Source organism: Sceloporus undulatus, chromosome 2 (assembly GCF_019175285.1).
Source record: "Sceloporus undulatus isolate JIND9_A2432 ecotype Alabama chromosome 2, SceUnd_v1.1, whole genome shotgun sequence".
In the NCBI taxonomy this organism is placed as follows: Eukaryota; Metazoa; Chordata; class Lepidosauria; order Squamata; family Phrynosomatidae; genus Sceloporus; species Sceloporus undulatus.
This window is the reverse complement of record NC_056523.1, coordinates 144,349,115-144,372,796: the sequence shown is the minus strand read 5'-3', so window position 1 is coordinate 144,372,796 and position 23,682 is coordinate 144,349,115. Positions and strand designations below refer to the sequence as shown.

The window sequence follows — 23,682 nt, the reverse complement described above, 5'->3', positions numbered from 1 at the left end:
AGTTCTTACTTACAAAATCAGGATTGGCAAAACGTGACAGTATACCTATCACAGATTCTTGCTTCCCACCACACCATTGGATTGTTCTAAACATTGCAGTGGACATTTAACAGAGTTTGTTCATAAACAAGATAATAAAACAATCAAAACATGAAGAAGGCCTTAAAACACAGATATTTTTTTAATGATTGTGGGGTCCCCCCCACAAAAGTCTCATTTGCATCAAATTTGCTTCAAAATTATTTGACTTGCCATAGGAAGGACTTATAATGTGCCTGATAATGGCATTACAAGCACCATCCAGCAATGGTACACAAGACATAACCACAAGGGTGCTCCCAGAGAACACTCCATATGCTTGCATATGCTATAATAAAAAACACCACCGCCAATTTTTGCAGCAAAAAAAGTTAGTACAGTAATACTAGTAACTGTATCCTTTGCAGTGCCAGCACTTGCTAGGGTGAGGTTATTGTGGATGCACACACAACCCCATCTCCCAGGGTTAATTACAGCATCTGGAAAAGATCAGTGGGTTTGACTTGCACTGCTTTTTCCCACAGGCTTTATATCCAGTGGCATTGCAACCTGTGGTATAGCATAACAGGCATACCAGTGTAGTTTACTTTCCTATGGCCTGCTGCACTTGTTTTAGCAGAACAGAAGATGGAAGCAAGAAGGGATTAAAAACAACAACAAAAAAGTTGACTCCCTGAAAGTTCCCATCCCAAAGAAACTACATCAACTCCATAACTCTTGTAGCATTCCAGGGGCACATCTGAAGCACTGAAGAACTTTGGCTCCTATGAATCCAAAGCTCCCTCTGCTCCACCCGGGAACATTCCTTTTTGCCCTCTCTGCTGTTATGAACTTGCATTTGACCATTCTACCAGTGTATGGAGCATACCAAGATTGGATCTTCTGTATCCTTGGTTTTCTCTCCTTGGACCTATAGAGGTAGCCCCATTATATCCAATTATCAAAATGCCCTTTTAGGGGGCATAGCATTGCAACCATGGCAACATAATTTACTGTATATACTCAGCTATAAGTCAACCTCATTTATAAGTTGAGAGAAGTTTTGGGGCCAAAATTATGGATTTTGCTATGACCTGTGGATAAGTCAAGGGTAAAACTTAGGGGCATATAGCAAAGGATCTAAAGGATGAAGGAAAGCAAAACAATGTCAAAGAATTTACAAAATTCCAACAGACATAACTATTTGGGCTTACTCTTAAAGCTGGATAGATGAGAGAGTAGAGGGGGTCAGTGCTTCCAGGACAGATTATACTCTTGCTTTTTAACAGAGGATGGTTCATTCTTTTAAATAAGAGTTAAGGTACAGTACTTACATTGATCTCTGGATAAGTCCACTCAGGTTTTTTGGATCAGTTTTTTGACCTAAATTTCTAAACTTATACATCAGTGTATAAAGCATTTTCCTGTTAAGCAACTTCAGCCACTAGAGGAATGAAATACTGCATAGTTATTAGTCCCAGCAGAATGCAGTTTAAAGAAGAAGATTGAAAATTGATAAGTTCACCAATTAGCAAACAAATTTGGCAGTGTACTTGTGAGATTCTCAAAGGTGTGGAAAATTAGTTTTTGCTTTCTTTGATTACTTCTGAGTATTTGTTTTCTTCTGTTAATTTGTCTTCTGGGGACTTTGGGCAGAAATCACTTGGGGAGATGTCTTATGGGCATAGAGGAATCAGATTAGGTGGCAGAATGTTCTGTGTAAACTAATTGGATTATTATGAATTCTTAAGAACTCCCTGAAACCTAATTTGTTAACAGTACTGAAGCTGTGCAAATCTCAAAAGCTGTGCTAACAAGCAACAACCCTAAGAACTATGTGTCTGTTTATCTATCCCCCTTTTGTCTCTTCAAAAACAGATTCTTGTAACAGTGCAAAATCTGATCAGCTGCAAGGTTGGCAACCTAATTACATAGTATGTAAACAATTTGTACACATCTGCAGATAAGCACGTTATTTTAACAAAGTTAATTTGTGCCATCTGTTGCATGGGCATAATTTTCCTCCTGCCAAAAAAGGACCAGCAAAAGGTTACTATCCCTCTTTTCCTAGATCCTACACAATCTGTTGGACAAAAAAATGTTGTAAAATATTTCTGACATAGAGATAGAACATATTTAGTTGTAAATTCTCTCTTTGGAGTCAGCATCACCATCATCTCCTTTACCAGAGGCGTGAGGGTTGGACAGTCTGCAATAATCCAGGGACCTTAAGCCACCCCTTATATTAACCCAAATTGGGATGGAGGACACAAACTATGAGATGGGATCAAGGGAATAAGGTTCAAGAAATAGTGCTTGATGTTCAGGTCATGGTGGTGGAGGTGGAGAAGGAAGAAGAACCAGAGATAAAAGGTACATATAGAGGATCTTAGCTGTGACAGGGCAGCTCAGAGGAAGCTGGTTACCTTTCAGCCAAAACTGTGCAGTAATTAGGCCTCTTTCCTCCTGCTCCCATCCAGACAATGTGGCCTACGTGGCTTCTCCTCCCCGGCAGACTGAGGCTTGGGAATCACCAGATGAAATAGCAGAGCATCCTGATTTCTGCTCAGCCACACTGCAGATCCTTGCCAGCATGCCCAGCCGAACCATTGGTGAGTTGGACTGAACCAGCCTGGAAGCACTTGGGCAGTCCTGGTCTTTTCAGACTCCTTTCATGAAGCAGACATTATGGGCCCAAACCAAAATGCAGGGACCTGGATATTCAGGAGCAGAGCAAAGAAGAAGCAGTCCTTTGGATAACATGTCTTCTTCATCCTTTCCCCCCATCTCTTTTGTGTCTCTCTATTCTGCTTGTAGGCCGCAGCAGAGGAGTCATCCTGTCCCAATATTATAATCGCACTGCCAGGCTGCGCCGTAGGAGCAGCCGTGCACCATTGCAGGAAGTGTCCCGCTCCGCACGGCCAAGTATTCGGCAGCTTGATATAGAGCTGGACTCTGGTCATGAGGAAGAGGACAGTAAGTCTGCTGAAAGAGCTAGGATGATGTTTCTCTTGGGAAAGGAGGAAGTTCCAAGGAATCAATGTCTATCCAGTGCTACTAAATACATACTGTATATAACTAACATGAATGATTAGCATGATACAGAAATGATGGTGATCATTACCCTGAGGACAGGATCAAACTTCAGCATGACCTTAATAGATTAGAAGGTTGGGCCACAGCTAACAAAATGAATTTCTACATGGAGAAATGTAAGGTACTGCACTTAGGGTGGAAAAATGAAATGAACATATATAGGATGGGGGACACCTGGCTGAAAGAGACTATATGTGAAAGGGATCTGGGAGTCCAAGTAGATCACAAATTGAACATGAGTTGACAGTGCGATGCGGCAGCTAACAAGGCCAATGTGATTTTAGGCTGCATCAATAAAAGTATAGTGTCTAGATCAAGGGAAGTAATAGTGCCACTCTATTCTTCTTTGGTCAGGCCCCACTTGGAATACTGTGTCTAGTTCTGGGCACCGCAATTAAAAAAGGACACTGAGAAATGAGCGTGTCCAAAGGAGGGCGACCAAAATGGTGAAGGGTCTAGAAACCATGTCCTATGAGGAACGACTTAGGGAGCTGGGGAGGTTTAGCCTGGAGAAGAGAAGATTAAGGGGTGATATGATAGCCCTGTTTAAATATTTGAAGGGATGTCATATTGAGGAGGGAGCAAGTTTGTTTTCTGCTGCTCCAGAGAACAGGACCCGGAACAATGGATGCAAGCTCCAGGAGAAGAGATTCCACCTCAACATTAGGAAGAGCTTCCTGACAGTAAGGGCTGTTTGACAGTGTAACAAACTCCGTCGGAGTGTAGTGGAGTCTCCTTCCTTATAGATCTTTAAATAGAGGTTGGATGGCCATCTGTCAGGTATGCTTTGATTTAGATTACTGTACCTGCATGGCAGCGGGTTGGACTGGATGGCCCTTGCAGTCTCTTCCAACTCTATGATTATTAGGGGCTAGGAATAAGTAGTCCTTCAAATGTTGTTGGGTTGTGATTCTCATCAGCCCTAGTCAGTATAAGCCATGGTGAAAGATGATAGGAGTTACAATTTAACATCTGGAGGGCCAGACAAAGCCACTCATTAAATTTCTTGATCACTCTGTCCTCCTCTCCAGGTATTACTGGTATATTGTAATAATTGAACTTCCTCATTAGAGGAGGTAGGGGTTTATATACCTTTCCAGATAAATGATGCCCAGAAGATCCCTGGTAGTCAGTAGTCACGGTTTTTCAAGATTTCAAATGCTGGTCCTCAGTTTTCTGTCCCACTTCACCATAAACATTCTTTCTCCTTGCTGCCAACCACTATTTCTCTATAGCTATTAATATATCTTTGCTTTAATGAGGCACAGTTCCAGAGGTGCAAAACCCCCTTGAGTTGTTTTTCTTCCTGCTGCCAACATGTTTGTAATTGGGAAAATCATTTGTTTCTGTCTCTTCCAACACTGACCTCTAACCATCTGTGTGCTTCCCTTCCTAGGCAAGCGCTGCTTGTTGGTGAAAGAACTCCGGAGCTTACCAGCAAATCAACGCATTAACATGCTGCAAGCAATGCCTCTAAGTTTGTCTGAAAAGCGCAGACTCAGGTCAGTGCCTTTAGGCAGACTTAGGGTCCATACACAGTCCAAAATAAAGCTGCTTCAGGTCACTTTGAAGGTATGCTGTTTCAATGATACATGTGTCCTAAGAGGCCAGAAGCTGCACCACCTGGACTGGAGATGGCTTTGGCATGGCTTCTGGCCTCTTAGAATGCATGCATCATTGAAACAGCATACCTTCAAACTAACCCGAAGCAGCTTTATTTTGGCCTGTCTGTACAGGCCCTTAGACTCTATTTCTTCTGGTCATAAGCTCTTACTGGACAAGGAAGAGACAATGTAGGGACCAGATGAGGGATTGTGCCTGAAACAGCATGGAGAGTTCATAATTCTATCCAGCAACTTTTCTGCAATGCTTTTAAAATCCTCCTGTCTGTCTCTTTTGTAGGCAAGATTCAAGTGGCTACTCAGGAACCTTGCGGAAACCCAAAACTACTGCTCCTTTATCACAGTGCAGCCGGTTTAAATATCACATCATCATCGTAAGCCATGATCCATCACTTCTGCCTTTGTAGTACAGCAAAGCACCCTCTGTCCCAGAACAAAGAGGAGTATTCTCTGTTTATGTCTATTGCAGTGCTGTGAATAGAGGGACAGATTTTATCCTTACCCTCTTGCCAGGACTGACTGGTTGTGGCCTTTCACACAAATAAGATCATCCCTCATTTGTCTAGCAACTCTACCCATATATGCCTGCGCAAAGACAAATTGTGCTAGAGAGACAAAAATGTACTGCATGAAGATATGGAAAAGAGCCTTTTTGTGGCATCAACAGTGCAGGGCTTCTAGGCAAGGCTTCCATGGATGGGGCCAAAAGCCCCCCCCATGCACCGCTCTACACGTGAGTAGAATGGCATGCAGCAGGGAGGGAGTGCTAGGCACGCTTTCTCCCTGCTGCACACCGTTCTAGTAGCATGTAGAGCGCTGCATGGAAAAAAGGGAGCGTGCCCCTCTTCTCTGTTATGTGCCATTCTACCCACGTGTAGAACAGTATGCAGCAAGGAGTGGAGGCTGGGTACACTGCTTCACTGCCATGCACCACGCCGAGGTGAGGGCATCGAGGTGAGAGGCCCAACTGGGTGTCACCCTTCTCTTCTGGGGTGTCACCCAGTGCGGCCTGCACCCCCGCTAGTTATGCTACTGCCTTTCAAGGCCCACCTGGCATTGATATTGGTTTCATTCCAGCACCAACTGAATACTATTTTTAAACCATTGTGGCCTAATGGTTTCATCCATGGATTTAAACCATTTTAACTTTTTAAATTGTGCGATTGTTCAGTATGTTTTTAGGATGCTTAAATTATTTTGTGGTTTAAAATGGTTTTAAAGTAAACTGCTGAGAGATTTTATGGAATAGGGCAAGGAACAAAGTGTAAGATGTAAATGTTTCTTGCAGTCCCCTCCCCCCTCCAATCCGAAACCACCTGCAATTGAAGGCCGCTTGGGGGTTCCTATGTCTTCCTTAAACTAATGTTGGAAAGAAAATTTCCATGGGTTTTTAAAAGCTGAAAAAACTATTACCGGAAGTTTTGGCCGATGCCAGCCACAGAGTTGCTTTTGATTTCAGCAAGATATTAAAATGCTTTAATAAGAAAATCTTTCTAAGCTATTACACCAAGTACAAAAGAAAATGCTCATCCCTTGCCATGATAACAAATGGTATAGGGGGAGCAGAGGGATAATGAATGGTATGGAGGTGGGCTCACTTCATGAGAAAAATGAGCATAACAAATTTTTGCTTAACTGATGCTGATAATTTGGGAAAATAGGAAAAGTGGCCTTCCTTGACTGTCACATTTTGGCTTGCTAGGAAGCATCTCTCCTGCTATTCAAATAAATATATAGTCAACCCTCCACTATAACATTGGTGGATTTGAATATTGTCTGTGGCATGGCTGGGAAGGGCCATCTCTTCATCTTATCTATTATGAGCATCTTCCTACCTCCCAGGCTTTTTCCCTTGGGAGAAAAAGCCCAAGAGGGAGGGAGCAGCTGGGGAAGGCACTCACATAACCTCCCGCCTTCTCCCCCTTCCTTGACCAGCTTCCCTCAGCCGGCCAAAGCATGAGTGAAGGTGGGAAGGGTGTGTGCTTGTGAGAAAGAGAAGAATGTGCACACACCCCTCCTGCCTTCCCCTACAAATTCACAGTTTTCCCACTTTCAGAAGGGTCTTGTGCCCCTAACTTCTGGGAATATGGAGCTGTAATCTGTGGTACTTACTCAAAGGATGGTTTGGTCCAAAGTGTTCCTCATCTGAAGTAGAATCTGTTGATATTTCTCTTTACCTTGCCGAGGCAAGTGCTTCTCAGCAACCATTTCTTAAGTGCAAGCTGAGGGAAAAGTATGGCAATTCTGTCTTCAACATGGGTGTGTTTTAGGCTCTCTTGATGTTTTGAGAAGCCACTCTCAGGAGGGATTTAACATCTCTGCTTATAGTAAGCTGAACTTGAGAAAGCAGCTGCTGTGGCATTTCTTCTGTATAAGTGCTTTGCAAAATATTGACTAATTTACTCCTTTGAGTTAGATAGTTTTAGAATCTAGAAATTAGAGGAACTACAAAGAGGTAGCTTTCTCAAAGCGATAGCACAGACTGTGTGCTTGATGCTACTGGAATACATGGACTTAAAAGTATCCTGCCAAGGGTAATAGGAAGAATTCTCAAAGAGCTCATTAATGCAGGTTCAGGTGCATAGTGTTTAAATTCACCATCTTTAGAGCTGAAGAGCTTCCCTGTCCATGTCCTGTTTTCCTTGCAGGGTTTCCGGAATCTCTGGTACAGCCTGCTGTCCCTCCTTCATGTTCTCCAGCCATGGCATTATTCCCTCAAGCAGATCAGTGGCCGCTTTGGATCTAGCATCCTCTCCTATTTCCAGTTCCTCAAGACTTTGCTTACATTTAATTTCTTCTTGTTTCTGATTCTGCTGGTTTTCGTGGTTGCCATGCAGGCTGCTTACCCTTCTGCCATACCCAACAGAGAAGCCTTTACAGGGCTTGAGCCCTTCACTGGAGCAGTAAGTATTAATTGAATCAATCGTGTTTGTTTTCCATCACGGCTAGAATAATCTGGTATGCTTCCAGGTGTGGCATGTGCTAAATGATATAGAGATGCATTTCCTCCTATTCCCTGTTCCCACCATGGGCCAAGAAACAATTGTACAGCAGAATTGTTTGTGAGGTTTTTTTTAAAAATTCAAATGAAAGCCAGACTCCTCTGTTGTGAGATGGAATGAAGAATGTGTAGATCATCTCCATCCACATTTTTGCAGGCTGCCTATTGTCTGAAAATTTCAAATATACTGAATTTGATACCATGATAGTTAAACAAAGGGCACAATTTTCCTTTAAACCAAAAAGAGTGGGGAACACATTCCATATTTTCAAGCTAAATGGTGCTCCTGAAAGCCTCCTGGAAGTGTAACTCAAATAAAAATCTAATTGTGCACTCTCCACATTCCTTGTTTTAAATTAAAATTGCAAAGTTTTTCTGCTTGTTTTTGTGTGTGTGTGTGTGTGTGTGTGTGTATTTTGTTTTGTTTTGTTTTGTTTTTTGGCCAACCATTGCTGATATTTAGCTGTGGAGCCACCAGTTGGTTCTGGAGGAGCCAGTACAGTTCTCACAACCCTAGACGTTGCCTCATAAATCATAAATATATACTTGCTCGTCTTTCTCACTCTTACATGCAGAACCACACACGCACACCACTGTTTAGGAGAGTCAGGCTTCAAATCATAAAACCCACCAGAATGAAACTGCAAATTGTAAACCCAAAATGTCATGTTATTTTCATGACCATGTTCACCAATTAGCTGCTAGTATGTGGACTGATGCCATCAAAACACATGATATCCAAGATGGTTTCAGAAGATATGGAACTTCTGATGTTAACATTTATGATGGACCATTGACATGAGCCAATTATCTTGTGTTAAGGCAGTCAAGTCTCAAAACTGCATGTGAGAGCCACCTCAAGGCCCCTGTCTTTTGGCAAAAGGTGCATCTACACTGTAGAAATAGTAGTTTCACATCACTTTTAAGTACTGTGGCTCCAACCTGTGGAATCCTGGGATTTGTAGTTTTACAAGATCTTTTGCCTTCTCTGTCAGAGTGCTAGTGCTTCACAAAATTGCAGATCCCAAATTGCGCCAAACTGCATTATTTCTACAGTGTAGATGTACCCAAAGTGAGGCATAATTTTCTCTCTTCTCTCCACAGGGCTTCTTCACTCATACTCTGTTGTATTATGGCTACTATAGTAATTTCACACTAAATGACCCCTGCACTTCCATTTCTAATGCCTCACATTGTGGGCAGCACAGGCACGTCCGAATGCCCTACAACATGCCACTGGCCTACTTGTTTGTCACTGGGGTCTCCTTCTTTGTGACATGCATTCTTTTGGTATACAGGTGAGATGCAACCTCTGCTCACCCTACACAGGGAACTTGCATTTTTCTTCACCCTCTCTCTAGGCACATAATGGCATCTACCATTTTTAATTTTGGACATCTGCTTGGAAATAATAGTAATCCCCTCACAACAACTCCTGTTTTCCTTGGTAGAGTTCTTTTTTCTTAGCTGTATTTTATTTACTATTAACTAGGAATTAAGTTCATTGATCTTAATGGGTCTTGCTTCTGAGGAGCCATGCACAGAAATAATACTGAAAAAAATCTTTTCTGATTTAAATATTACATTAAAGAAAACAAACAACTAAGATATTATCAGTAACAACAATGAAAATCAAGGATAGTTCAATCATACTGTTTAGATTTCAAACATGAGAGTGTAAAACAAGCCTAGATAGTAATAGCTTTTGGTAGAAGCCATATTAGAATAGTTCACTCCTTGATTATACGATGTCAGTTCCACAGGTTTAGAGGTCTGCTCAGATGTTCATAGTTTGCCCTGATCTTATTAACTCTTCCCTTCTGTTGGAGAATTTAATCAAATTTGTAAATGTAACCATATAAAGTATTCCTAGGGATACAATCCTTTACAATCGTCCAGGGGTACAGTCTGAGGGGAAGGTCCTCATGATGATAGTTGCTATAAAGACAGTACAGGATAGTACACTACAAAGAGAAGTCCAAAATACAGATGGCTGCATTGATCCAGATCAACAGACCAGTTCTGCAGTTGTTATCTCAATCAGAAGCAATTCTTTTGTAAAGCCAATGTGTCATTCAAGATCAAGTTCCTCCCTGCTCCACAACCATTTGGATTGCAACAGGGACAACTCACAACAATATACCATTGCTGAGAATATCCTTTCCCCCTTCAACTACCGTGGGATTGCATCTAAACTCAAAAGGAAGAAGATGACCCAAAGCTGAGGGAGGGCTTCATATCATTGTCTCTGCTCATCAAAAAGTACAGTGGCTGTGACCCTGCGAGTTCTGTTTCCACTACACCTCTGGTTCTGTGCATTTCTAGCTGGATGTAAGTCCCATTGTACTTACTCAAAACTGTCAGTCTGTTTTACTGGATATTAACTATCTGGTGGTAAAAGGAATGGGAGGGAGGGAGTATTGAAAGCAGAACCCTGACCCCATCCGTAATCTTAACAAAAATATAATTTAATATAATTTAAAAGGCCAGACACACTTCACAGCTCCTTTATAGCTATGCTACTTTCAGTCCCTTTGGTGGCTTCTAATTTGACAGGGAGTAGAACGGATACTCCATAGGTCTCAGCCACTAAAGAAATTTTCTCCTTTAAAGGGACATACACTGCACATTTCCCAAACCCCAAATTGGGTCTGGTGATGTTTAACACAGTGCTCAGACCCAATTTGAGGTTTCCACCTGTTGTCTTGCATTGAAAAGACTTACTGTATACACTCATGTATAAGTCTAGAAATTTAAGGTCAAAAAACTGACCCCAAAAAAACTGAGTTGACTTATCCATGGGTCAATGTAAGTACTGTATCTTAATTCTTATTTAAAAGAAGGAACCATCCCCTGGTGAAAAGCAAGACTATAATCTGTCCTGGAAGGACTGAGCCCCTGTATTCTCTCATCCATCCAGCCTTAAAAGGAAGCACAAAGAGTTATGTCTGCTGGAATTTTGTAAGTTCTCTGACACTATTTTATTTTACTTCATCCTTGAGATCCTTTGTTACATGCCCTTAAGTTTTATGCTCGATTTATCCACGGGTCATATCAAAATCCATAATTTTGGCTCCAAAACTTGTCCTCGACTTATACATGAGGTTGACTTATAATCAAGTATATATGATACATTTTGCTCCAGGTTTTCCAGAAAACCCAGAGAAAAATGTGGTGACTACATGGATGGCTGCCTTCCCATGCAGTCCCAGTGAGCATCCCTGTGGACTCAGCGCCTGGAGCAGTGGCATTAGCCAGCTCACAGGGATTGCATCGGAAGGCAGCTGCCTGTGGTTGTTGGATCTTCCCCCTGCTAATAGCATTCTTAACCAAACAGTCTGGGTGACAATCATATCTTCTCATTGTAGCATGTCTCGCTCCTTTGGGGAGAGCTACCGTGTGGGCAGTACATCAGGGGAGTTGGCTGTTAAAGTCTTCTGTGCTTGGGACTACAAGGTGATCCAGAAGCGCTCCATCCGACTTCAGAGTGAGAACATCTGCACTCAGCTGAAGGCAAGGCTGTAGAAATTCAACAGTTAAGCTAAGTGGGAAACCGATCTTCCTGAGTAGCCAGAATAATGGGACTCTAGAAATCAAATGTCTGCATTTTTGGCTCGAGGGCTCCAGAAAATAGAAAGGAGAAGTTAAAAGGCAGCACATTCAAAAGCATGCTAGGCTATGGTGCTGATAATGCTCCAAACCATGTAGACCTCTGTTAAGTGATGAAAATAATAATAGCTCTACATGTGTGTGTAATCTCCCTCTAAGCAGAAACACATTATAATTGCCTCCAAAATCTTAGGGGCCCGAGTTTCACAGAACTTGGAAAAGTTACTTTTTTGAGTTCTAATTCCCAGAATCCCACAGACAGTGTGTCTTCGCTACCATCACACAAAGATGCAGTTCAGTTTCTTTGTGTTCCTTTTAATTGACTTCCTAGGCAGTCCTGTTGAGCCCTCATGTATCATTTCTTTTGGCCTTTTCAGGAATGTCTGGCTGACCACTGGGCCAGATCACACCCATTAAACTTGTTTAAGAGACTGCAAAGGCTAGTAATCCTGTTGATGGCCTGGACTCTATCCCTGGGTGCCATTTTGGGCTGTGTCATTGGTGTCTACTACTTCTCAGAATTCATCCACCATGTGAGTGATTTTAGAAGATACCCATTCAGGGGCCTCATCTACTCTTAGTGGCAGTTGTAGTCTCTAGCTTGCTGGATTCAGGAAAGGGAATTCTTGTCCTCTGCTGGGAAAGAGGTCCTTCAAATGGCTGATAACAATACTAGGCCAAGGCCAAGGGTCTGGTCGTATGAATAGATAGTGTCAGGTATTTCTGTAGGAGTTATTTTTGGAAGGTCTGCCTTTTACAAACAGAACTACAGTTCTCCTAGATTTCTTCAAACAGAAGGTTTGCTGTTTCCCTTGGTGTCTAATGTAACAATAGGCTACCCTCTTCTATATTGTAACAGAGATCCAGGATTTCTAGACTCTGGTTTCCACCAAGGGCAGGCATGGATTCTTTTGAATATGTTTAAATTGTTTTAGTATGAAGTGCATACGAGCGTCTTGTCTACAGTCTACAGTCAGCCACAATAACAGCAGCAGCAAAAGGGTTCTTCTTGTGCTATATCTGGGAGGCAAATGGCCAGCTCCCCCCAAAACTTAAACTCTTTAGTCACTACAGTACTGCTGTGCCCTTCACCACATCCTATAGTTGTTTGCCATGGCTGTTGTGATGTCACAGGGAAGGCTCCCAATGTTTAAATCGTGTTCTGTTACGTACAACTCAGGGTGTAGCTACACCAGAAATAATGCAGTTTGACACCACTTTAAGTGCTGTATAGACTCTTGGGATTTGCAGTTCTAAGAGGTCTTTAGCCATCTCTGCCAGAATGCTGGTGCTTTGCAAAACTACAAATCCTAGGATTCTGTAGGATGGCACCACGGCAGTTAAAGTGGTATCATTATTTCTACAATGTAGATGCACCCTCAGTTTCTGTTAAATGTGAGCAAGTCAACAAATGTTACTTGGAGCTGCAAGAATTCCCTGCTCCTTGCTTTTTAGTGGTGGGAGACAGCAGCCCAAAGAGCACTTTTTTCTCCTCCTCAGATTCACCAGGAGAAGCTTTCAACAAGCAGTCGTGCTGGCAAAGAAGCCCTACTCCTGGCCCTACCACTGCTGGTGTCTTTGATTAACTTGTTGGTCCCCTATATGTACAACCTCCTGGCTGCATGGGAGAAGCAGGAGTCTCCAGTCCTAGAGGTGTATGTTGCTATTTGCAGGTAACCCATAGCCTGGGAGTTGAAATGGGGTCTGTGGGGGGAGGACTGTGTTGCTGCTTCTGCCCTTCCTAGGCTTTATGTGCTGGGTGGTGGCAGCAGAAGCCCAGGTACTCGACTTGGCTCTCTGGTTTGAATAGGCTGGTGGACCTTTTCCCTTCCTCTTTACTTTTACTGACAAATCCCTTTTCCAAGATAACCTCAGTGCCCCTCTTTTGTAAGAAAGGTCCATCACAGCTTGTGTTTACCTTTTTGTTTGTGGCCGTTTATGACATTCCTGCTGTACTCAGAAAGGGATTTGAGGAACAGTTACTGCTGGGGACCTGGATGTTATCATCAGGGATCAAGGCAGCTGCTGTATGGTGGAGCCATCCCATTTCTGGGTCTTGCAGAAAACAGGCAGGAAATAATAATACTGTGTAGATAAGCTTCTGTTTGCAGAGGATTTCTGTGGTTTGGAATGAGGAAGCCAATTAAGGATCACAAGTGGGTTCACAAGGTCAGTGCTTCATGCCCATCTTGCCTAGGACAGACAGCAAAAAGGACTGATAAACTTCTGTATTCAATAAATGATTTATTGCCCAGCTGACTCTTGACGTCTTTCATACACTCAGGTGTATTGTTATTAGCAAGTAAGACATGGAAGCAACATTCCAATCCTTACTGGTTTTCTGTGTGTGATTGCAAAGCTGATGAGTCAGTCAGTAGCTAAACATCATATTGATTGGGTTGACTGTTCATAGAAAATGAGTATCTTAGGGCTTGCTTGCTTTCCATCTATTGAGCTGGTGACTTTTACTACTTTGGACTTGACAAATAATTACTTTGAAGAAATCAAGCTGGAATATTACTCTTATTTCTTAATGACACATATTTGATCCATCTGGTATCCTCTGCTTACTGCATCTCTCAGTCTAAGAGAGTTCATAGCTTTGGTTCCATTGTTACATTTTTACTTCTCTGGCTTTCAGAAACCAAAAAAGCTACCTTCTCCAACCCTGTGTTGGGAAGGAGAACCATTCACTTTCCCCTCTCACACTAATCATCAGTCTGGACAATACAAAACACAGTGTGACACAAGAAAGGGCAGAAAAGTAACTTGTAGAGTGGAACTGGTGGGGTTAGAATGCTATACTCAGATTTGGGAGATATGTACAAATTTGAGTCCCCACTGAGTGATGAAATTCACTGGTTGATCGTGGGCCTCTCACTATCTCTCTGTGTTCTTGTGAGGATAACATGATGAGGGAAAAGATTGATTTGTAGAAAGAAAAGATATAAATGTAACTATTGTGTGTGGATGAGCCTTCAAGTCACCTGTCGACTTATGGCGACCCTGTGAATTTCATAGGATTTTCTTTGGCAAGGAGCACTCCCAGGTCGTTTTGCCAGTTCCTTTCTCTGTAATATAGCCTACAGCACCTGGTATTTCTTGGTGATCTCCCATCCAAGTACTAACCAGTGCTGACCCTATTTAGCTTCCAAGATCAGGTGGGATCTGGTGCTTTTAGGGTATTTAAGTACAGCAGTGTGACTATGTAAAATATATGAGATGGTTTGCAGCACTGAGCCCTACAGGTTTCCCAGTTCATAACACAGAGAGCCTTCCTTTCTCTTTTACAGTTCTGCAGGGATAAAAGAGGATACAGGAGAGCTTGTCCTGCTCCTAATAATAAGAGAAAGGGGTTTTGTGTGATGAAATTGAGGTCACCAGTCACCTTGACTTGAAAATTGTTTCTTTCTTCTGTTGTATTCCTTCAAGTCATTTCCATCTTATGGCAACCCTAAGGCAAACCTATCACAGGGGTTTCATGGCATGTTTCTTCAGAGGGGGGGTTGCCATTGCCATCGTCATCCTTTGAAGTTGAGAGAATGTGACTTGCCCAAGGTCACCCAGTGGGTTTCCATGGTTAAGGGGGATTTGAATCCTGGTTTCCAGAGCCATAATCCAAAGCTCAAATCACTACATCATGCTGGCTCTTTTCTTTCTTTTACAGGAACTTAATTCTGAAGATGGTTATTCTAGGCCTGCTGTGTTATCACTGGCTGAGTCGGAAAGTGACATCTTCAAAGATTCAGGTCAGTGGGTATTTGTAACAACTAAGCCTGGTGCTGCTGGTACAGCTCCAGCAATGAGAACTAGGCCTTCCTGACTTTATCCAATTAAACAATAGGCCAGGCACAAAAAGCAATTTTGAGTACTTGGAACAAAAGAGCTCCCCCAGCCCAATCAGATCTACATGGGCTACTGTGGGCATGCAAATAGCATCACCCAAGATTGCTCATGGCTGCCAGCTGTAATAAGAGAAAAGGAACTTTTAGAAAGGGAAAAGGGCACTGCAGCGAATAGCATTTCTTGTCAGTAAAGCCTGCTTCTGCTGAAGATGAAGATCTGTAATCAAACCATTGCAGAGGAAGTGCTAAACTAAACAATGTGATATATCTGTGGAACAAAAGGATAGTTTCTCATTCTTTAATTTACACTTAGTTAGATAGTTTCTCATTCTGTGTAAATTTACAGCGCTTTATAAAGGTTAATAATAATAATAATAATAATTTAGGGCTGGTCATTATTCTTGTGTCAGTCAAATGCAACCCTCCCCTTCAAAAGCAAGAGATAGAATGTTCTCATTGGCCCCATTCCCATTGGGCATATAAAGCGATGTATATCGCTGCACGTTTGGATCGGATCAAGTTTCTGAGTCATATTCTAATCAGGTTCATTGTTCTCATTACAAAAGGTAGTAAACGGACTTGGTTTTTCTTGACCCATGTTCTCGTTCCCATTGATATTTCTCTGTTGTATTTTGATGCGGGGGTTTTTTGTTCCACGTTCCCATTGCCTTTCTGGAACCATTTTTTTAAAGCTATCAATCAAGCGCTTAGGTGATTAGTAATAATAGTAATAATAATAATAATAAAAATAAAAAATGTATATACCCTCCACCTCCAAAAAAACAGTTTAACTTTCTTCTTTCTTTTTTTTAAAAAAAAAGTTTTACACACCTCTGGGGGAAAGGCTATGCGAACAGGGGGAAATGGCGCCAGGAATGCCAGGAAAGAGAACAAAGTGGGTGACACCCCCGGGACAGCCTCTCAAAGATTACTCCTCCCCCGATTCAGACACCCTTGTCATTCCCATTAATTTTCCGCAGATCCGACATGGCAGCTGCAAAAAAAAAAAACCTCTGGAAAAGTGGTGTCAGGATAACCCAGGTTATCCACCACTGATTCGGGTTTTCACTGGAGAAATCGATCAAAGCTGGATCAAAATGGGAATGATTTTCCTTAAACAAGGATTGAACGGGAGTTCAAATGGGAATGATGTTCTTGTAATCCAATTCTTGATTCGATTTATAGCCCAGTGGGAATGGGGCCATTCTGTCAAGTGGAAAGACCTCTCAGATCAATAAAGCTCTTTCTGCTGAGCTGGGATTGACTCGACACAGGCTTTTATGTTAGTGATTTTAAAAGCAACAGCATCCTTCCCATGAGAAACCAGTTGGGGGAGAGCTCTAGAACAGAGGGAGAATGTATGGAGAGATGATGTTAGCACTTCCCATCAGTCTAAGCTCAACCATTAGTGAAGAATCTTGTGATCTTGAAGTTCAGCAACACATTTGGGGGGCGGCGGGGGGTGGTGGCACATGCCCTCCTTCCTGCTCTTGAGGGAGGATCCCAGCTCTTTCTGTGTCAGCAGGTATAACTTTACATTACTGGTTATACATACATCCTGTTGTGTTTTGATGCTGCATCACTGATGCCACTTGAACATACAGGAGAGAAGCATCAAAACACACCCCTAGCAATACCCCTAAGATCCTTTTATATATATTTATAAAATGGAAACATGCAGCTAAATGTCTCAGAGGTCCAAAGTGGCTCCCAAGGGCTTCCTATTATGATCCCATTCTTCCCCCCTGCACACTTCTACCTGCATTATAATAAGCTCTTTGTCCACTTTCTCCAGAGTACTGGGAGAGGGCTCTTTAGCTCATTTATTTTCAGTAGAAGCAGAAGTGAAAACTCTACCAGAGTTCTGCTCTTACCCAGCTCTCCAGCACACTTTTCTTACATTTAGTCCAAGAGGACCCAGGCCAAAGAATAATTATAACTTTAGATGCTAGATTCATTGCCACTCACCTTGAACAGGAGAGACTGAACAGGCTTTTGCCTATGGTCTCCCTTCATGGCAATTGGGAGAAAGCTGGCCCTTCAAACTTTGCTCAATTCAAAGCATGGATGCTGCTGTCACAATTTAACGGCTACTATTTAGGTTATAAAGACTGTGCAGTTGTATCACAAAAAGCTCAGTGAGATATCTCATTTGAGTATTGCTAGCTTCATATAGCTGTGGGTTGTTGCAAAGAACTGATACCAAGTAAGCCAAAAGTCTGAACACTATGTTGTTATTATTTAATAAATAACTAATAACATTCTTTCAGCAATTTTTTTCAATACATTGCATATAGCTCAAGGCAATGGAATACTTCCTTTTTTTCCTCTCACAATAACAACTTTCTGAAGTGGGACAAGTTGAGGGTGTATGACTTACCCAAAGTCCCAGTCAGAGAGTTTGATGACTCAAGGGAGGCTTAAACCCAGATCTCCCAAGTCTTTGTCCAACATTCTCACCACTCCATGCCCACATTTGGTGCCCATTTGCCTGTTGTGAGGAAAGGGCTCTGTGGGTATGGAAAGAGAAGAGGCTCTTTCTTCTGCCTGTTCGAATGAAGAGGGTGCTTTATCTTTTCACAGTGCTGGGAAACATTTGTAGGGCAGGAGCTGTATCGCTTGGTGGTGATGGATTTCATTTTCACCCTTCTGGACACCTTCTTTGGAGAGCTGATGTGGAGGTAATGTTCAGGAAACCGTTCCAAAATTTAACTTCATTTCTCCAAGATTGTTGAAGTCTATACACAGTGCCACTTTGGGCAGAAAAAATGAACTTGTAGCCCAAAATCTGAGGACTAGTAAGATTGGTAAGATTTTCCCACAACCACATAATACACATTTACATGCAGAATTAATATATAGAGAGATCTTGTAGCACTTTGAGACAAACTGAAATAAAGAGGTTGGATAGCATGAGCTTTCATAATCTTCAGTCTACTTCTTCAGATGCATATAAAGGAGACTGTAGTCTATGAAAGCTGCTGCTGCCAACTTCTTTCTTTCAGATAGTCTCTAAGGTGCTATAAGATCTCTCTACATACAGATTCTAACACAGGTATATCTTTGAATGCAGAATTAATGAAGCACATCATGTTTCGCATATGGCCATTTAGGACTCTTGGATGATGATGGGTCAGTTAGCTGTTGACTGCCAGATATGGAGATTGTACCACTGTGCTGCAATCCTAAAACTGGATGTGTTGAAGTCTATTGGACTTCCTTTGGAGTGAACATGGGTTATTTGGCTGATCCCCCCCCCCCATATCATTATTCTGCTCCAGAAAAAGCCTCAGACTAATACAAGGCTTTTTCTGGAGCAGAATAATGATATGGTGGATTGAATCTCACAGTCAGAACCTTGGAGCTGTGATAGGCATCTCTGCTGCTTGGTAGACAAGCCCTCTGGCAATAGGATGACTTTCTCAGAGATGCTGAATAAAAAGGAATGGGAATGAAAAGGCATCAGTGGAAAAGCATCTATGTATTGAACCTCTGTCATAAGGAGAGCTTCTTAATTGATTAGTTGCAGTGGGTCAGTGAAAATTTGATTGTTAACAGTCCTGTTTACAAGTCAGTCTCTGTCTGTCTTTCTGCTCTTCAGAGTGATTTTAGAGAAGAAGCTGCAGAGTAAACGAAAACCTGAGTTTGACATTGCTAGAAATGTACTGGAATTGATTTATGGACAAACCCTGACCTGGTGAGAAATTTTCAGTCCCATTCTCTGCTAAGTCTCAACCCCTGTCTTTTGCCATCTGTGTAGTTAATTTGTAGTTAGAAACACTAAACTGCTTTTAGAGAAGGCTAAGGATGTTTAGTATATATTATTTTATTTATTCTAAACGTGTGTATCTCCTATCATATAAAGATTTCAAGATGGCTTTTGAGACAAATTAACATAAGATTTTGCCTCATCTGGAGTCAAGCTACTGGTCCAACTAGCTCACTATTGTCTCCTACATTGACAGGCAGAGGTCTCTCCCAGCTCCAACTGGAACAAGTGAGCTTGAGACATTTTGTATATAATGCATGTGCAGTACCACTGAACTGCAGCTCTTATATTTCTACAAAGACCTGTGGCTTTGATCACCTCTGGGATGTGGCTGCACTAGAACTCCCGCTAGGCCTATCCATTTTCTAGGCAGACAAGGATTGATGGGAGCTGACGTCTGACAGCATCCCCACCCCTGCCTTCCAGAGAGCAATACTACTCAGATATCTAGAATTAAACAGCTCTGATTTAGCCACTTTGGAATTGGATTGCTTTACAGTCCCTTCACTACCACAGAACATAGGGTACTGCTTGAGTTCTTCCTACAGCCTTTAAGTAGATCTTTCAATAGTGCCCTGCACTTCCCCTACCTGAGACTTTAACTGAAAGAAATCTGCTAATTATGCACAGAGAGGGCATTTTCTGATATATTCATTACCCAGTCTGTGAAAGACTTTAAAGGACCTTGAATTGAACCTTGGGACTGATTTGAGTGCTGGACTATGACTCTGGCATGAAACCTTCTGGGTGACCTTGGGCAAATCACACTCTCTCAGCCTCGGGACGGGAATGACAAACCTCTGAACAACTCTTGTCAAGAATATCCCATTATAGATTTGCCTTAGGGTTGCCGTAAACAAGAAATGACTTGAAGGCACACAACAACAACAACAACAGAGCAGAAACAGAGCAGTTGCTGTAATATGTCCTCTTTTCATGCCACTGAAGAGGCAAGATGTAACATGCTGCTTTATCTGCTGTTTTCAAGCTATCTCCAAGAAGAGTCATAAGTAGTTAACTCCTTGTGGTTACAGAAACGTAAATGATAGCAGAAAGTTCCAAGCTTTCTAGGAAAGGGAAACAGATGGTATATCAGCTGGCTGTGTATTGGTTAAAAGAGAGAAGCTACCTATGCAAAATTTCAGAATGATTTATGCCTGTTCTGTTTTTTTCCTCCAAAGCTTTTGGTGCATAGCTTAGAACAGAGTCCATAGCACTGCCTATAACACCCAGCTACACTAGATTGTCCAGACCAATAGGTTACACATATATCTTCATCTGTGATATGTTCAACTGGTGAGGATAATCTATAGGTAGAGTTGTGCATTCACAAAGTACAATACAAACAGAGTCTAATATGGAATTCAAAATTGAACAAGACTTTTTTTTCCTGACAGGTTTTAAAATCAGCAATAGATAGAGGCCTGAAAATATTTGGTTAAGAGTCCAGTGGAAGCTAAAAAATAAACAAGTGTATGTTTTAAGCTGCTTAAGTGGTCAATCAGTATATTCTCAGTTTTGTGTTTTATTTTGTTTTTCTTTTAAATAGACTATCAGATTGTTGTGCTAAATACATGTAGATAGCGTAAGCACTCAGTGTCAACACAGCTATTCTGTCACTGGACCCTGCACCTCACCCCATCTCTGTTCCTGTCATTTCTTCTGTCCTTCTCCATCCGTCCCTCCCTCCCTCCCCTTTCCAAAGCATTTCAGGTTCTTCAAAAACTAGAACCTGGCAGTCTTTCTCAAGCTGAGGAAAGGACAGCTTAATTTATCTAATAATAGCCATCTCTCTTTTCTTTTTCTAGGCTGGGGGTCTTCTTTGCCCCACTCCTCCCCGCTGTTCAAATCATCAAGTTGCTGCTCTTGTTTTATATTAAGAAGGTAATGCCTTTTCCACTGCAGCCAAGCAGCCTATGTGAGTAGAAGGAAGAATTATAGAAATGACTAGTATGTTGTGAGACCAAGGAATCAGGGTAGGAAAAAAATATGTTGAACAGGAGGAAGAATACCTTAGGATTTTCCTAGAAGATAATTAAAGGAAGTAAAAATCCATCAGAAGTCCTTGGCAGCTTTGTGTATGCTGAGGAGAGCTTTTGTAGTAAAACCTTGTTGTTGTTGTTGTTGTTGTTGTTGTTGTTTTAATGAAAAGCAACCTTGATGAGCTGCACTTCTGAGCAGAGATGCAATGACAAAGAGAAGAGGCGCTTAACCCTTTCTGTACTGGTGAATTTCCCCATCCAGAATCACCACAAGGTTGTTTTACCTAATGCAGTAGTCTAGGTGTGTGTTACTCTTTAACAGGTATGCAGAGCAGCCAAGTATGGTGTCTGTGTGACCAATGGTAATTTCATTTAGAGGTGATCTAATTCCAGTGTTCCATATTCTTCCCTCCTAGGCCAGCTTGATGAGAAATTGTCAGTCTCCTAGTAAACCCTGGCGTGCATCTCACATGAACACCATCTTTATCACCTTGTTGTGCTTCCCTTCATTCCTGGGTGCCTCCATATTCCTCTCCTACACCATATGGGCGTGAGTAGATTTTCAGTGCAAATGTCACCTGCCGCATCTGCCTTCTAGTCATAATGTGTTACTGGTTTTGTGATCACTGAAACCCTCTTTTGTAAAACTATCCTACAAATTTATTTTATTTTGGACCTTGCCCTTCCTTTTTACTGTATAGTGGGGTGGAGAACCAAACAAGCATGTTGAGTGGTAAAGGACCATGGGTTCTGTAGGCCAAAACCTCTGGTGGGCCAGAGGTTTCCCATCTCGGCTGCAAAGCTGCCAAAAAAGGCACCATTACCAGTCTGAATTGTCTCTCCTTTAGCAGAACTTGAAACTGTTTGAGGTTGTGGCCTGCTATTAGGTCAATAATGTCTGAATCAAACCTCTGCTATGGTGAGCTGGCATCCATGTATGTTTATTCATTTGACATCCCACTTTTCTCCCAGCCCACGATTCAGGGTGGCATGCCAGACTATCATAGTATGCTTTTTAACACGGCATTTCTTGTTCCCTTGAAGAATGTGTCATAAAGCCTTCCTTGCTTTACAGGGAATACTTTCAATCCCTCATCCCATACCTTTCTGTATTTAAAGGTCTTTACCTCTTTTCCAATGGCCTATAGTGACATGCATGGCATGTTTCTGTATTGCTAAATTAATTCCACCATCACTTGTTGTTGCTTCCCTTCAAGTCATTTCTGACTTATGGCAACCCTAAGACTACTCTATCAGTTTACCTATTTGATGGTTGGAAAACTTTTCTTTTTATATATACTGAACAAAATGTCAAAAGTCCTTTATTTTGGGCTGTGGGCCCTTCATAAAAATAGAAAATTATAATTTATTAATGTGGATGTGAAATTGATTTTACAGTGAAATATATGGCTAGGTTAACTGAAATCTGTGTTTTCATTAGGTATTTAGGTAGAACACAAACTTGTTAATAGTCATTTCCTGATTGTCAACCCTGTATGCCATGGATTTCATTGTTCTTTTTTTTTACTACTTTAAGAACTTGGCAACACTGGTTAATATACAAGTAGAATCTTCAACAAAATGCCATAGCATGGAGTTATCCTGTTCACTATATCAGTGAATCAACCATGCCCTCCCCTAGGATACTCCATTACATTCATTCTACCACCTAGTTTTCTGTTTTTCTCCCAACAAAAGTCAATCTTCATTTTCTGACTACAGAGTATTTTCAGACCCCGTATGGCTATTGGAAGGGGTCCCCTTCATTTTCCTCTCCAAATGCATTTTGTATTAATCTTTGGATTCCGTCCAGGTCTGATGACGCTTCTCTCTTATGTGTGGGTGCTATTGCTTTTTGTGCATAAGCAATAGTACCATGATTTTGGTAAATAGCAGGGATAATGATGTGTTTATTAACTGTGCCAAATAGAATAGTACTTCTCTTGACTAGTTCTTTGATCTCATCTGGTCTTTGTCTTTCCAGAGTGAAACCTTCAGAGATTTGTGGGCCTTTTCAAACATTTGAGACCATCTATGATTCTGGGAAAACGTGGGTAGTGGAGTTGGAGCAATCCAGCCCAAATCTCACCTGGTTTACTTGGATTCATCAGCATCTGATTCAAAATAGCTTTTTCCTGTTTTTAATCTCTGGCATTTTGCTGTAAGTTGAAAGAACTCCATTATTTGTTTACACCTAAAAAGTCATAGACAGTGTTCTTATCACAGTCTAGAATGTAGAGAGTAGTTTGGCAGTTACAGTGGGACTTCCGTATCCACAGACTTGCCATTCGCAGATTTAAGCATCTGCAAATGGCAAGCTGTCCATTGTCCCCAATGGTGTTGTGTGCACATGGTTCCACTGCCATTAGAGACAGCCCCCATTGTCCCCAGTAGTGGTGCATGCATGCGACCACACCGCCATTAGAGACAACAGGACTTCAGGTAAACCCTTTCCCATTGTCTCTAATAGTGGTTCAGCTGCATCCATGCGCCGCCACTGGGGACAATTGGGGCTGTCCCTAATGGTGGTGTGGTTACGTGCAGGTGCCACCATTGGGGACAATGGGACTTGAGGTCCCACAAATTTTGGTATCTGCAGGGAGAGTCCGGACTACAACAGCCTTCGTACGGTCTTCAATCATCTGGGCTTCTGGAGAGAGTTCAGGTTTGAATTTTTTCTAGAACCTTATTTGTCTTTTTAGTCATCTACAGTATACTTCTCTAGCACCACATCTAAAAT

The 23,682-nt window shown here is 41.9% G+C and overlaps 1 protein-coding gene across 10 annotated transcripts in view; it reads left to right on the top strand.

Annotated features, from left to right (window-relative positions):
- TMC6 (transmembrane channel like 6) overlaps positions 1 to 23,682 on the top strand; it is a 44,831-nt gene that overhangs the window by 10,241 nt on the left and 10,908 nt on the right. For 6 of the 10 annotated variants that reach the window (XM_042452366.1, XM_042452365.1, XM_042452364.1 and 3 more), the window contains 15 exons: positions 2,499 to 2,630; positions 2,836 to 2,994; positions 4,511 to 4,616; positions 5,017 to 5,110; positions 7,385 to 7,639; positions 8,842 to 9,035; positions 11,106 to 11,250; positions 11,724 to 11,879; positions 12,847 to 13,019; positions 15,014 to 15,095; positions 17,775 to 17,872; positions 18,793 to 18,888; positions 20,769 to 20,844; positions 21,359 to 21,492; positions 22,927 to 23,103. In XM_042452366.1, coding sequence (XP_042308300.1) covers positions 2,499 to 2,630; positions 2,836 to 2,994; positions 4,511 to 4,616; positions 5,017 to 5,110; positions 7,385 to 7,639; positions 8,842 to 9,035; positions 11,106 to 11,250; positions 11,724 to 11,879; positions 12,847 to 13,019; positions 15,014 to 15,095; positions 17,775 to 17,872; positions 18,793 to 18,888; positions 20,769 to 20,844; positions 21,359 to 21,492; positions 22,927 to 23,103 — 2,077 coding nt within the window. Of the gene's footprint in view, positions 1 to 563; positions 958 to 2,498; positions 2,631 to 2,835; positions 2,995 to 4,510; positions 4,617 to 5,016; positions 5,111 to 7,384; positions 7,640 to 8,841; positions 9,036 to 11,105; positions 11,251 to 11,723; positions 11,880 to 12,846; positions 13,020 to 15,013; positions 15,096 to 17,774; positions 17,873 to 18,792; positions 18,889 to 20,768; positions 20,845 to 21,358; positions 21,493 to 22,926; positions 23,104 to 23,682 lie in introns of those variants that run through there. The other 4 variants (XM_042452369.1, XM_042452370.1, XM_042452368.1 and 1 more) reach the window with 4 other exon arrangements.